The sequence below is a fragment of the Schistocerca nitens genome, chromosome 4, assembly GCF_023898315.1.
Source record: "Schistocerca nitens isolate TAMUIC-IGC-003100 chromosome 4, iqSchNite1.1, whole genome shotgun sequence".
Taxonomy (NCBI): Eukaryota; Metazoa; Arthropoda; class Insecta; order Orthoptera; family Acrididae; genus Schistocerca; species Schistocerca nitens.
The window spans coordinates 357469062-357485096 of record NC_064617.1 but is presented as its reverse complement, the minus strand read 5'-3'; the positions used below and the strand labels follow the sequence as shown (position 1 = coordinate 357485096).

Below are 16035 nucleotides of genomic sequence, written 5' to 3'. Positions count from 1 at the left end.
ATCAACAAAAGCAGATAACTCCATCTTCTTTTCTTTTTTCTTACATGTTATATCGTTGTACTGGGGAATGACATACAAGTAAGAATCCATTAATTTGGTAAAAGCTCCTTCTGATAGAACCAATAAACTTCTCAAAAGAATTCTTGCACTGCCTGCATATCTGCGAACATGGATGATAAGAGAAACGTTGTTGGCAAAAATCTCGAAAAGTTCTTTACCAGCTGACTTCAGATATTCACACAGTACTCTAATTAACATTTGGACGGATATAGGCTACATATTTGTAATATATGTAAGTATATATATACTTACAATATCAACACAAGGCGTTGTTTAATGTTGTTACCAAAAATCTGGAAAATTCTTTACCTATTTACTTCAAATTTTTACCTGACTCTGATGAAATTTTGACAGCCTTAGAATATATATTTTTAAATATATATAAGATTGAATAGGCAAAATTGTTGGCAAAAGGTTCAAAAATTTCTTGATCAACTTATTTCAATTTTTTGCACGATAACCAGCTGATCGATTCACGAATCCTACCCGCTATTACGGGCCAAGGGATATTACATGGTCCCCCGTGGGAGCGAAAATTTGCTTACAACTTTTCGCGATCCCACTTTGTACTAGCTGTATGCATTACTTTCTCCACCTAATGGTGTTCACTTTAACTTCACATAAAATTTTACTTGATGGACTAATTACATAAGTGGCTACTGTCAAGTACCTTTCAATGCGCATTCAGTTGGGCATAGTCTATGTACATTTCCAAACAACACTGTACAGGTATTCTGTTAAAACTGACTGCGAGAGAAAAAAATGCTGTGCTGTGAATATGTGCGTTTTCGTTTCCTTTCTAGCAGTCAACTTTAACTGATAAATCAGGGCATTTAAACTATAAGACAAATTTCTTATATAATGTCTTTATCCCTATATATAATTTTAAACAAAATTTGCATACTCAACAATGCGCTATTACGTTTTATTCCTTACAGTTGGTTTTAAGAGAAAACAGGAAAGTTGTATATATGGCTTATTGGCTTATGATTAGAATACTACTACTGAATCTGAATCGTCCGAAACTTTGTAATCCTACCTGTCCGCAGACTAAACTTGTGCAAAATACTGTCGTTGAAGCTACTATCCTGACAGATCCCTCAGCTGCAGATGTGTCTCTCATACCCTGTATGGCAATGATCGATATTCATTTTTAGTGACTTCGGTTTCCAGTTGCGGTTTACTTTGCAACACCAATAAACAAGGCTCAAATTGAGAGAGAAGGAGGGCTAGTGGCAGGTAGAGGAGATGGACAGAGATGGGGAGGAAATGAACGTAAAGAGGAGAGTAGGAGATGGACAGAGAGCAGGAGGAGGAAGAGAACGACAGATAGGGAGGATGAGGTGATGGACAGAGAAATGGAGAGGAGACAGGGACTAGGACGTACATCCAATTCTCATACATATTTAGCAAATGAGAAGCATTGCTGGATTCGCTAGTACAGTACAGTAGAAAGAATACATGATTAAATGTAAAGTTCATTTAGTTCGCAGAGCTGCCACTTCTGGCAGCAACAGTCTCCCTGATGTGGCTTGACATCAAGTCCACCTGGTTAGTTGGTTTGGGGAAGGGGACAAAACAGCGAGGTCATCGGTTTCTCAGCGACCCATGTCCACATGTTTTTAGTTGGTAGGAGATCTGGCGAACGTCATGCTCATGGAAACAGTTGAACACCCTCTCTGTCGAGGCAGGTCAGCACAGCACGAGCAACTTGCGCTCTTGCGTCATTAAGCACAGCTATCGGCTTAACTCGTCGGAAATTAATTGTGTGCTGCTCAAATTAACGGCTACGCGAACCAGACGTGATGGTGTTGGGCGACCAGTTGCACCACATACCATAAGCCACGTGCTAGGGCGATTGCCCAATGGCACCACATACCATAAGCCAGGTGCTAGGGCGATATGACGTTAGTTTCCCTCGGAGCCTCCAAGCTCAGAGATGTCCATCGTAATGCCGTACGCAGGCGCGGCTCTTGTCTGAAAAGACAACGTAGTGCCGGTCCTGTGTCCAGAGTGACGTTGGGCGCACCATGGTCGGTGGGACCCTCTCTGTTGCTGCGTCAACAAAGGCAGTGACAGCACTCGTCTAGCTGACAGTCGTTGGTACTCAAGACGAAGTCGCACTGTCCTTGTGGATACTTGCGAACGAGAACTTTTCCTGACTCATGGTGCATGACGTCTGTACGAGACTGTAAGCAGAGCGAACAATACGTCTGTCTTCTGAGGTGTTAGTCGTGTGGTGTCGAAATTGTGCGTAGCGCTGGATATGGCCCTCCAAAACCCTTATTCCATATAGGAATGTAGTATTTTTAACCGGCCCTAGACATATCGAACAAATTATCTATATATCGAACGAAGAAGTATCGACGTACCAGCCAAGTAAAAAATATCGGCTGTACATTGTAAATATACTGTCAGTTTTAGAGCTGTATACTTAAGTATTGATTTATTATTAGATATTCTGTACATCAACAACTAGCAGCCTGTTTATCCACCTCAGACCAAGAATTGAAAGGAAAACGGTGCAACTTAACGCTTGGCGATAACCACTTTGCTAACAATGGTAACTGCAGGTAGTGTATCCGTCGTTAGGTTGCGTCACATATCGAATTTGTCTGGAACACTTCATCCCGACTTCCTGATTTTTCATTTCTGCAAGCGCCAAAGACCTAGCAGTCGTCGTGTCAAAATTACGTGGTGAAGTTAAACGCTGCATTTTCTGCTGGTAGCGTCGAGCGCCGATTACGTCAGCATTCCCCTTCACACGCCTCCGTCCACCGCAGAAACCAATCTTGTCATTTAGATTTTTGTTCATTATTTTCATCAACGGTTTTTGAGGAATGCTGATGTGAAGAAACAGCACACTATGAAGATGTATGAATCTATCTATATACTCTGCACTCGGAAACGGAGCAACGCATTCAGTTTTTTTTCTTAACAGTTACTTCTCAGCACAAACTACTGTTTACGACCACTGTGTACATATATTTTTTGACATTGTAATCAGTTGCTGCCCTAATCACAATTTCCACGTGTTTTATTTCAGTGCTCATATTCTTCGTGGACTTCACACCAATTGTTGTACTGTCAGTGCTCATGGGATTCTCCAGGAGCTACGTCACGAGCACCATGCCTCTCGTGATTGGAGAGACGTGCAGCAAGGAACGCTTTCCCGCCGCCTACGGTCTACACCAAGTCATGTCTGGCATCCTTTACATCACCATCGGACCTCTAATAGGTAAGTTCTCCAGAGTTCCTTCTCACGTGGTTACATGCCTGCTGGAAGTTAAGAATCCCGGTATTTCCTGTTGTATCCTCGTAATCATCTTTCTGTGTATCTCAGACCATTAAGTTTCCTTGATACGGGTGTTTTGGAGCACTGGTGTACACACAGATATACGCAATTACTTCCGAGGACCAAAATCGAAGTACAGGGATGGTTGCTTTCGATCTTGCTAAAATACATAAATCGTATAGACAATATCTCGGAAGTAAGATAGATATGGAAGTGTCTGAATTCACGTTTGCTCAAGAAAATTTTGTTTTTTGACAGCACATTCGGCAGATTCTTTCAGTGGCGAAGCAAGATCTCCACAACCCATAACTGTGAAAGTCCTCTGAAAGTTGAAACATGGTAGACAGCATCTTATCAGTGTGCGACTTCTAAACTTCCTACATCAAGCGTGATTGAGCCGTCGTACCTACTTGCAGTACACACTATACTTTTGCGCAATCTCTTCGCTCTTTTTACTTTTCCGAGACTGTCATCATGGTGACCATTTGTAGACACGAAGTGCCTCTGCACCTTTGGTCCAAGCCGTTACAACCACATTTAGTCACCAGTTAAAACGTTTAATTTCCATGTTAGGCTGCTGGACTTCAACCTATCAAGTACTTCTTGATCAACAGCGTCGCACTCACCGATTGCAGTCCTCCCTCATTCACTCACTCAAACACAATGTATCCCGTAAGTCTTATAATGAAGATCAGCCTTCAGAACAAGTCGGTCACTGCAGGTTACTTGTATAAAGTATACAAAATATTAATTATGATTAGTGCTAGTAAACTCACATCGATAGTGACAAGAATTACTTCTACATTACTTTATATGCTTACGTTTATATTAGGACAATATAGCTTACTCTTACACTACTTAATTTTACCGTTGCAGGTTCGAATCCTGCCTAGGGCTTGGATGTGTGGTGTCTTTAGGCTAGTTAGGTTTTAGTAGTTCTAAGTCTAGGGGACTGATGACCTCAGATGTTAAGTCCCATAGTGCTTAGAGCCATTTGAACCATTTGCACTGCTTAACTGCTGTTTTTATGTAATACTTCAAACAAAGCATTTGTACAACTTTACACAGAAAACTATCAATTTTCGTATTATGTAAAGAAATAAGCGCCTTTGCGGAAGAAAAACTATTCGTCTCCTAACAGATCCTCGATTTTCTGCTCCATTCTATATATTATTCTTGTCAGCTGCTTGTATGCATCTGTATGACTGTGCCCTTAGTTCTCTCCTTGTAGTAACCACCAACAAGATGGACTCGGTTTAGCTGTGCTTAGATAACTCAAACATAAGCTTCAGAGACTCTTTGAGTGAAGCTAGCTAGGCAGGCGTGACAGCGATGGCTGAACCTCAGAGAGCAACACGACCACCTTTCAGATGAAATAAGTAACCGCCCTATTATTGTGCGATCACACCTACTTAAGATCTTTCCGGATTTCTAGCTTGTTAAAAGTTTCTTTCGATTTATGAATCATAAAACAGTTTCCACCTTCTTTACTTTTTGATTTGTGTGTGGTGATGATGGACTGTCTCGTTTACTTCTTTTGGTATTTACTTAGTAAATTTCCTTTCATTTCACGATTCTTTTGTGCCTTTCCTCCGTATTCATACACCTGTCGTTTCTAGTTTTTCTTCCCTTGTGGTTCATTCTTCACAACCACAGCTTAAACATTTCAAATGCCTTGACAAACTTTTACCTTATTTCTGTATTGGAGTTATTGCTTATAAATAAATAACTTATATTTTAATGAGTTACTTGGGTATTACCCTCTTCAGTTAATACCTATTATATTTAATCTGTCGTCAGTTAACCTGCTACCAAAGCAGTAGAATTCATTTACATCCTTCAGAGATGTATTTCTTACCTTAAGGATTGCTCTCTCATGCTATCTAATTTGTCAGTCACCATCATTTTGATTATTTTATTTTATTCTTAGCCCATAGTTGGCCATGGCAGAAGTTAAAATTCGTGCCCTACAATTCGTGTATTATAATGAATCTGTTACTATCAACAAGTCTAAATGTGTTGGTCATTATTAATTCCCTTTCCTCGTTATTTATATTTGACTTGCTTAAAAAAATGAAATAAGTAGAGGGCACCCACCTAACATTTCTTCTTGTTTTAATATTCCCAAGGCTTTATTATATGAATAATATTGGTTTTTCCTTTCACAGGTATAGTAACTATTTCACTTTTTAAATCCTGCTATTGGTATTCTATCCAAGAACAGTTTTGTTTCAACTTGTCTTTAGCATTTTTAATAACTACTACAAGCAGTAATATCATTTTCTCCAATCACTTTGTTATTGTTCAAGTTGTTTAAGACATTCCTGAATATTTATAGTAATTGACAGTCCTGCCTGTTAATTATTATTCTAATGTTTTCAAGATCTGTAATCTCTCTAATATCATCTCTGTTACCAGTTAGTTGTACAGTAAATTCATTCCATCTAACTGAAATCATTTCTGGCTCAAAGACAACGCTTTGCCCTTTATCGTCTGGCTATGTGTTCTACAATTCAATTTTGGTCATGTAATTTTTCAGTGCATCTTATTTATATTTGCTTTTGTAGATGTTCTTCCATCTCAAGACTTACTTTTCCTGTACTGCAGTTATAGTTCTGTGCAACATTTAGTTTTTATATAGTTTTCCACTTCTCTGCGTCACCCAAAACCTAAAATGATTAATCTGTTTCACTCTCTCGTGAGATTAAGTATTTTTTATCTTATACATGGTCTCTTTGACTAGAATTTCTTCTTTTCGTTCCGCATCCTTTTTCTGGATCTCCAGTGGCACATCTTATTCTCTTCCAGCCCACTGTTCCATAGCTTTTCTTCTCTGTCTCAGCTCTAAATCCTCACCTATGTATCTTCATATATTAGTATTTGTATACTCCATGTAGTTTCATTTGTGCTTTGTTGTTTTAAAACTGTAATATTAAATTCAGTTATAACTACTAAGTTATCATTATCAATGTCAAAACATGAATAGCAATCACTAGATTTCAGTCAGTACCCTTATTTTAATCATAGTTTTGTGCCTAACTCTCTCAGCGTTTTTCAGGTTTACATTTTTCTACTAGAAACTTTTAATTAAGCATTCATAATACATTACACAGTGCCCACAAAATTTTAATACCTTTTAAGCTCTACTATTCGTATTTTCCTAACACAAGTATACCAGCCCATTTTAAATTTTGACGTCTCATTTATTAAAGTGTTTCACTACTACTTCCTTTTTTTATCCTAACTAATACTTCATTTCATCACACATTTTCATCACCTTTGCTGTTTGTCATTATGAAGTCAGTTTGTGCAATGTTTACACCTATAGGGAAGCTTTATGCTTGCTGTACATGATAAGTCATTAATACTGTATATCACATTGTCCTTTTTTTAATGTAAATGTTTAATTCAGACACTGAGCATATTTACATGCATTTGGCGTCATCAGTGTTAACACAATAATAGTAATATAAACTTTGGCACAACAAATGTTATTAACTACAATATAATAATCCAAGATCAATACAATACATATTTGTGCAAATGTCAATGAAAACAAGAAGTTTCCTAACAGATCAACTACAAGATAAATAACTACATAGTTTAGAGAACAACAAATAAATAATCAAACAGATAATTAACAATAAGCACATGAAACAGTATTAAAATAGTTGCACAGTGTGGCATAAGTATAGTTTGCAGTTAATTTACAGTTCATTCTCATAACGAAAGTGGGTCATTCGTCACATATTCAATGAACTCTTGAGCAGAGTAAATTACTTTACTTTTCATCCACCTAGGAAGACTAGTTTCGAATTTATTTACCGGCACTGTGTAGGGATTTGCAGGTAATTTGTTGAAGTAGACAAGACCAAGATATTCGTAACTGTTATGTGTCTTTGCAGGCCTAATATATGGACTTGAAACCATACTGTGTGTATCATTATGTTCAAAATATTGACTCAACTGTTTATGCATGCAATATTCCATTATTTTAAATATTAAGGTTATAAGTGATATTGGTCGATAGTGATCTGGAGATGCTATATCTTCTTTCTTATGTGCTGGTTTAACTATAGAAATTTTTAAACATTTTGGATAACTACCTTCATTTAAAATTTTGTTGATTATTTTAGACAGTGGCATTACAATTTGATTTCTCATATATATTTAATAACATAATTTGAGAGAACATAGTAATCCTGTGCTCTATAATTACTGAGCTTAGCTATTGATTTATTGAGCATCTTCTCAGTTACATAAGTCCAGTGAAAGGTGTCTATCTGCTTACTATTCATTTGTGCCAGCAGTGCCTCTGCCTCATTCACATTCTTCATTATGCTGTTATCTGATTGAGGAGTGACGAAATGTGCATTTAGAATATCGGGTGTAATTGGTGTCTGGTATACTTTATCATCACAGTTAGTCTCTGTTTTAATAATTCAGTGTAAATTTATCATTTGCTTTCCACTTAGCTTCCTTGATTTCAGACCTGTAAATCTTTTGCACTTTCATATACATTTCCTTGTCAGCATTGCTGTGCTTGGACTTATCATGACAGAGTAGCACTATGATTGTTATTCTACTTAAATGTGGGTGTACCAACTTTTTAGAGTTTATTTTTTGGTACAACGATTTTGCTTTGATATTTTCTTGCAGCATTTAGGACAACATGCTTCAAAATGTTCAGTTAACATTTCTAGAAATTGTTGGTGGATTCATTTGCATGTGCAGTGGTTATTATTTTATCACATTCTATTAAATGCAATTTACATATCAAATTATTTAATTTTGATTTGTCAATTGGTCTCATAATTTTTCTAGTCTATGGAAGTTTCAGTTGCCTTACTGTTAAAAGTTTGTCTGAGCTATAGTCCCTCATGGTCTGACCTGCCTAGCTTGATTGTGTTTATTCTGTTTTGTTTAGATGAAAATTACAAATTATGTTATCTAGAAATGCTTCCTGTCATGTGGGTGTGACATTTACACAAGTGAAATTAAGGAATCTTAATGTAATTAGCAAGTGATCAACCTTTTTATTCTTAAACCTAATATATATATTGATACCACCAAATATAAGCACCAAATATTAGTTTTATGTACTCTTTGTATTTGAGTATCAGTTTCTCCAGAAGCTCCACAAACAGGTCTTCATTGTGCTTTGGGAAGGCTTTATACTGAAGGTGTTATAATTTCCTGTTTTGACAACATTATGGCTGCAGCTTCAAATTTTGCTTGTGTGCACAGTCCACTTACATCTATAACTTCATACATTAGGTTCACAGTATTTTTAACATGTAAAGATACACCACCATGTTTAATACTTGTGCCACAGTAGCTGGCTGCCAATTCCTATCCTAATTTCATTTGCCTCTTTTGGAAGGTATTACGTCGCTTGATTTTGATGTTTTGTTTCCAGGAAAGATAAGCCAGTCTGTTTGATATGAATTATCCCAATGCTTTCCATATAGTTTTTGACATTACTAGAACAAGTAGTTAAGCCTGTTTCATGATTTTTTTCAATTCTGATAGCTTTACAAAGTTTAGTAATGCACTTATATTCCAACTTAAAATTTTAAATTGCTATTACTTCAGTTTTGCAAAGAGTTTTCTGAATGATGACCTTGGACGTTTTGCCTCCTCTGGATCATACGTTCTAATTACCATAATTGGTGATTTGAATTACCCTTTTCCTTTCAGTCAGTCCTGACTACAGAACTTAAGAGATTCTTAAAAATTTTTAATGTGTTGATTTTTCATTCAGTTTCACATAGTGCTGCTGTTAATCCTTACTGAGATATATTCAGAAATATTTCTAAAGGAATATTCAGCTGTTGTTGATTATTATACTGTACAAACTCAACAGAGCAGATACTTATACCCCCATAAGATATCTGCAATTAATCCTTATAATTTAGAGATAACATTTGCACTGTTGACATCCACAATGCCAACGAACCACCAACTGGTTAGGCCTAATGTAGGACAGATAAATGACTTGCAAGCCACATGTCCATGCATGAAATCTAGAAGGTGGGAAAAGACCTAGATAATGTTACTGCTGTATCCCAAAAGGGATATATGGGAAAAATAATAATTCATGTACCAAACCAGGTATGCATCTACATCTACATCTACATCCCTACTCCGCAAGCCACCAGATGATGTGTGGCGGAGGGTACCTTGAGTACCTCTATCGGTTCTCCCTTCTATTCCAGTCTCGTATTGTTCGTGGAAAGAAGGATTGTCGGTATGCCTCTGTGTGGCCTCTAATCTCACTGATTTTATCCTCATGGTCTCTTCGTGAGATATACGTAGGAGGGAGCAATATACTGCTTGACTCTTCGGTGAGGGTATGTTCTCGAAACTTCAACAAAAGCCCGTACCGAGCTACTGAGCGTCTCTCCTGCAGAGTCTTCCACTGGAGTTTATCTATCAACTCCGTAACGCTTTCGCGATTACTAAATGATCCTGTAATGAAGCACGCTACTCTCCATTGGATCTTCTCTATCTCTTCTATCAACCCTATCTGGTACGGATCCCACACTGCTGAGCAGTATTCATGCAGTGGGCGAACAAGCGTACTGTAACCTACTTCCTTTGTTTTCGGATTGCATTACCTTAGGATTCTTCCAATGAATCTCAGTCTGGCATCTGATTTACCGACGATCAACTTTATACTGTATGATCATTCCATTTTAAATCACTCCTAATGCGTATTCCCAGAGAATTTATGGAATTAACTGCTACCAGTTGCTGACCTGCTATATTGTAGCTAAATGATAAAGGATCTTTCTTTCTATGTATTCGCAGCACATTACACTTGTCTACATTGAGATTCAATTGCCATTCCCTGCACCATTCGTCAATTCGCTGCAGATCCTCCTGCATTTCAGTACAATTTTCCATTGTTACAACCTCTCGATATACCACAGCATCATCCGCAAAAAGCCTCAGTGAACTTCCGATGTTATCCACAATGTCATTTATGTATATTGTGAATATCAACGGTCCTACGACACTCCCCTGCGGCACACCTGAAATCACTCTTACTTCGGAAGACTTCCCTCCATTGAGAATGACATGCTGCGTTCTGTTATCTAGGAACTCTTCAATCCAATCACACAATTGGTCTGATAGTCCATATGCTCTTACTGTGTTCATTAAACGACTGTGGGGAACTGTATCGAACGCCTTGCGGAAGTCAAGAAACACGGCATCTACCTGTGAACCCATGTCTATGGCCCTCTGAGTCTCATGGACGAATAGTGCGAGCTGGGATTCACACGACCGTCTTTTTCGAAACCCATGCTGATCCCTACAGAGTAGATTTCTAGTCTCCAGAAAAGTCATTATACTCGAACAGAATACATGTTCCAAAATTCTACAACTGATCGACGTTAGAGATATAGGTCTATAGTTCTGCACATCTGTTCGACGGCCTTTCTTGATAACGGGGATGACCTGTGCCCTTTTCCAATCCTTTGGAACGCTACGTTCTTCTAGAGACCTACGGTATACCGCTGCAAGAAGGGGGGCAAGTTCCTTCGCGTACTCTGTGTAAAATCGAACTGGTATCCCATCAGGTCCAGGGGCCGATCCTCTTTTGAGCGATTGTAATTGTTTCTCTATTCCTCTGTCGTCTATTTCGGTATCTACCATTTTGTCATCTGTGCGACAATCTAGAGAAGGAACTACAGTGCAGTCTTCCTCTGTGAAACAGCTTTGGAAAAAGACATTTAGTATTTCGGCCTTTAGTCTGTCATCCTCTGTTTCAGTACCATTTTGGTCACAGAGTGTCTGGACATATTGTTTTGATCCACCTACCGCTTTGACATAAGACCAAAAGTCACTACATAAAAAAATTCATTGAACGCCTCTCGCATAGCCCTCCTCACACTACATTTCGCTTCGCGTAATTTTTGTTTGTCTGCAAGGCTTTGACTATGTTTATGTTTGCTGTGAAGTTCCCTTTTCTTCCGCAGCAGTTTTCTAACTCGGTTGTTGTACCACGGTGGCTCTTTTCCATCTCTTGCGATCTTGCTTCTCACATACTCATCTAACGCATATTGTTTGATGGTTTTGAACTTTGTCCACTGATCCTCAACACTATCTGTACTTGAGACAAAACTTTTGTGTTGAGCCGTCAGGTACTCTGAAATCTGCTTTTTGTCACTTTTGCTAAACAGAAAAATCTTCCTACCTTTTTCAGTATTTCTATTTACTGCTGAAATCATCGATGCAGTAACCGCTTTATGATCGCTGATTCCCTGTTCTGCGTTAACTGTTTCAAATAGTTTGGGTCTGTATGTCACCAGAAGGTCTAATATGTTATCGCCACGAGTCGGTTCTCTGTTTAACATCTCAAGGTAGTTTTCAGATAAAACACTTAAAACAATTTCACTGGATTCTTTGTCCCTGCCACCCGTTATGAACGTTTGAGTCTCCCAGTCCATATCCGGCAAATTAAAATCTCCACCCAGAACTATAACATGGTGGGGAAATCTACTCGAAATATTTTCCAAATTATCCTTCAGGTGCTCAGCCACAACAGCTGCTGAGCCAAGGGGGCTATAGAGACATCCAATTACCATGTCTGAGCCTGCTTTAACAGTGACCTTCACCCAGCAAATGCTGATCATCAGAGGAAATGCTTTGAATGCTATCATTGTTCTTAGAAACACATCCCTATTAAGCACAAACCCAGTTGAGTGATTGATGATCACACTACATTTAAAACCTTATATTTAGATTAAAGTTCAGTCTTGATCACGTTATGTCTGTTTTAATGAGTAACCGGTTTCGGTTTTTTCTATAAAACCATCATCAGACCCATTGGCTCCCTTGGGTTGGTAGGTGGAGCTCTCTTTGCTGCTGTGCAGATCAGTTGACTGCACAGCAGCAAGGAGAGCTCCACCTACCAACCCAAGGGAGCCAATGGGTCTGACGATGGTTTTATAGAAAAAACCGAAACCGGTTACTCATTAAAACAGACATAACGTGATCAAGACTGAACTTTAATCTAAATATAACAATTAATTGATCACTGTATTCCAAAAATGTTTACCAAAATTTAAAACCTTGTTGGAACGTTAGAGGAAAATTTATATGTTATTGACAGCCTTCATGTTTACTATAGCTACATGCTTGTGAGCAGTATATCACAGATAGGATTACTTCTGCAAGTAATGATAGAGCTAATTGTTGCTTTTTTTCACACTTCATGTACATCTTGTATGTGAGCTATATTATCGTAGTGTACGAGTTTCAGGGGCAGGAATGGTTCATTGGTACTTGTTGGTGGTTTCATAATACAGGTCTGGTGTAGACATAAGTAAAGTATGAAGTTCTCAGTCGAAATAATTTAATTTGAATAATGAATGGCAATTTTATTGGGAATCAAGAGGATGCAGATGTGAATCGACACTAGTATTATAATAGTAATTCTAGATATCTTTGAATCAGTTAACAATATGTTATCAGTTCTCCCATACTCTTGGAAGCAGCTGTTACTGATGAACAAAATGACATTTTATCATTGCTAGGCTATTTATTATTCAAAAATAATCTCAAAGTTCCCTCCTCTTAATTCTTAGAGCCGTTCAGAGATATGTCAAAATATAAAACAGGGTCTGGTAGTGTTTATGAATTCCTGATACTTCATATGATACGTTGGCCTCTCTTCTTTGGAGTAAATGCAAGGCTGAAAGTTCTAGATAGAACTGACAGGTAATTTCTTGGCACAAATTTAATTTATTATTATTTCAGTGCAGAGATAAAATAAAATAAGATATATATTCTTTCCATTTATGATGATGAGGGAAATTTAGAATAAAAATCTCATTTACATATTCATTATACCTTACTCTGGAATACCTTAATAAATAGACAACACTCATACACTTTTGTGATCCTGAAAAAATATCACTTTACATTGCTGTGTAACTGCATGATTTAATCACAAAGTAAAATTATGTACCAGTAAACTGTTTTGTCAATTTAGAAACAAATTTTTATTTAATTCCAGGTTTGCTGAAAGATGTGACCAACAGTTTTGTGGCAAGTATCGCTACTTTAGACGTGATTGCACTTCTTTGCATTGTATCCTGGATTTTGGAAATAATTGTGACTTACAAAAGGAAGCGAGATAAGCTGGCACCTAACATGTAGGAGGCCATTAACTGCATTTGTTTACATGGACTAATGGACGAATAATGTGCCAGATGCTGAGTGTAGCAATTCTGGAAGTGATACTTGCCACCATTGCAGTATTATTCAAGCAAATCTAGTGTAAGATATTAATTGTAAATGAAATTCATTTTCAGTTTACTGAAATACCATATGTACAAACATTCATTTTATCATATGTATTTCATTAGCGTATAAGTACATTTCTGAGAGAGTGTTACCCATACTTAATTTATAATTAAGGCACAAAGACAAACTACAATTGTTTGGTCCTCGCAAGATTTTCTGCATGACCTTAACATGACAAATTATGACACTGAGCTTTAGAATAGTCGTAGTCTGTTTTGTTTTATTCCACACATTTGTACAAAATTTATTATATTTGACAGATTTTGTCTCAGTTGAGTGGAAAAACCAGGAGGTAGCCAAAATAAAAATGTAATCATAAATAATTTTTTTTATTTTCAAAAATTGTAAATATTGGCACCTAAGCATTTTTAGTTTTCTTATTTTATTTTGATCTTAATGTAATTATTTTTAACTTTTATGGAAATAAAAATGTACAACATAGAACTGTGTTTTTCAGTAGTTTTAAAAGACATACTGTAGTTTAAATGCAAGAATATTCATCATGAAATAAGATACATAAAACTCTACAAATAAAGAACCTATGGGGTATTTCAGAAACTATATAACATTCACATTACAATAGGTCACTTCTTACCAATAAAGTGAAACATAGTGTAAACAGGTTATTCAGACTACATAACAGTGGCTAGTAAAACTAGTTTGCTGCTCACTCATAAAAAATATTTTCGTAACTCACACTGAAACTTCGAATGAATTGTCCAAAGTAAATGGACTCCACAACTCAGCCACAACAAGAGCCATACTCTAATAAAAATAGCATTACCTACTGAATGTGAAACAGTTGCTAATGGTAAAATCAAGTAGTTTAGTTTTGAAATTTTACTTTATATCCAATTACACATTGTCATAGGAATATCATTCTACATGACACTACATATAAAACAGTCAAAGCTATAGTGCAGGTTGTTCTGTATCTTAGTGAGAATTTATATCCATCAACATTTCAGTTGTATATAGCTAACTGGACTTCACAGCAGAAATTCATGATTACAAAACTAATCGCTAGTGAGAAAATATAATCTTGATTTAAAATGAACTCTACCATCTTTAAGCAGTTCTGTGCTAAGCTTTATTTGATTATATAACAATGCTTAACATCAGCAGCAGGCAATACTGGTTATAAGGAAAACACTTAACCAATTAAGACATCACTTCAAAGCAAATTCACATGGAACACCATTCACTCATGGCACTATAAATAGGAGAAATACTCTACAAAGCATAGTTAAATGCCCATAAAGTTATGCTCATAGAGATATGGATCTACATCACTGTATGAATTATGAATATGAAAAGAAGGATTTGATAGCGATGTTACTGAATTAGAAACAATAATCTTATTTCATTAGTTTTAGCTGTGATAGTGGAGTCTTAATAAAGTCGCTCATTTGAGTTTAAATGAAAATTTAAAACTTATAAAGAAAGAAATACATTCTGAAATCTGAATGCACTCTTGAACTTAATGGGACCAGGTACTTAAGAATACATTCAACAGTTTATTCATAGATATGTAAACACTCATTATACTTTTAATTGAGGATATGAAGTTGACAGAGAATGCTCTCAGTAAATGGGTAACAGAAATATTAGTACAGTCAAAACCATACTAGGTCAAATATTAACTTTATTACACCACAGACTTCCACAAGTGACCCTCAAACAATAAGAAATAAGTAAAATAGTAAAAAATGATAAATATACGCTCTTATCTACATTTACACCTATACTCTGCATCCATTGTGACGTGAATAGCAGAGGTCACTGTTACATCCCTTTGAATCAGTTATAAGGGTTTCTTCCGTTTCCACTCACCTCTGGAGCAAAGGAAGAATGACTGTTTAAATGGTTCTGGGCATGGTGAAATTAATCTAATCTTATTCTCATGATCCCTATTGGAGCGATATATAGGGACTGGTAGTATATTTCTCGAGTCATCATTTACAAAATATTCTTGAAACTCTGTAAGTAGGTTTTCTAGAGAAGGTTTGCATCTGGCTTCAAACGCCTACCAATTCAGTTCTTTTAACATTTCTGTGACACTCTCCCATGTGCTACCCTTAACTGTATACTCAAAATTCCATTTCAATCCTATTTGGTAGAAGTCGCACACACTTCAGCAATATTCTAGAATTCCTCTTCATGATCCTACAAAGTGCTAGACTCAGCTATTTGTATGAGTTTACCGATTCCAACAGCGACTCGGTACTGTAATTATAGGATACTATGGTTTTTCGTTTTGTGAAGTGCACAGTTTTACTTTCCTGAACGTTTAAAACATCTTGTCAGACTGTGCATCACTTTGAAATCTTATCAAGATGTGACCGAATATTTGACAGCTTCTT

The 16035-nt window shown here is 36.8% G+C and overlaps 1 protein-coding gene across 2 annotated transcripts in view; it reads left to right on the top strand.

Annotated features, from left to right (window-relative positions):
* Positions 1-14020, top strand: part of LOC126251781 (monocarboxylate transporter 7-like) — a 175176-nt gene extending 161156 nt beyond the window's left edge. For both annotated transcript variants that reach the window (XM_049952405.1, XM_049952404.1), the window contains exons 8-9: positions 3107-3298; positions 13383-14020. In XM_049952405.1, coding sequence (XP_049808362.1) covers positions 3107-3298; positions 13383-13525 — 335 coding nt within the window. In that variant the 3' untranslated portion in view covers positions 13526-14020. The remainder of the gene's footprint in view (positions 1-3106; positions 3299-13382) is intronic.
* Positions 14021-16035: the final 2015 nt, after the last annotated feature.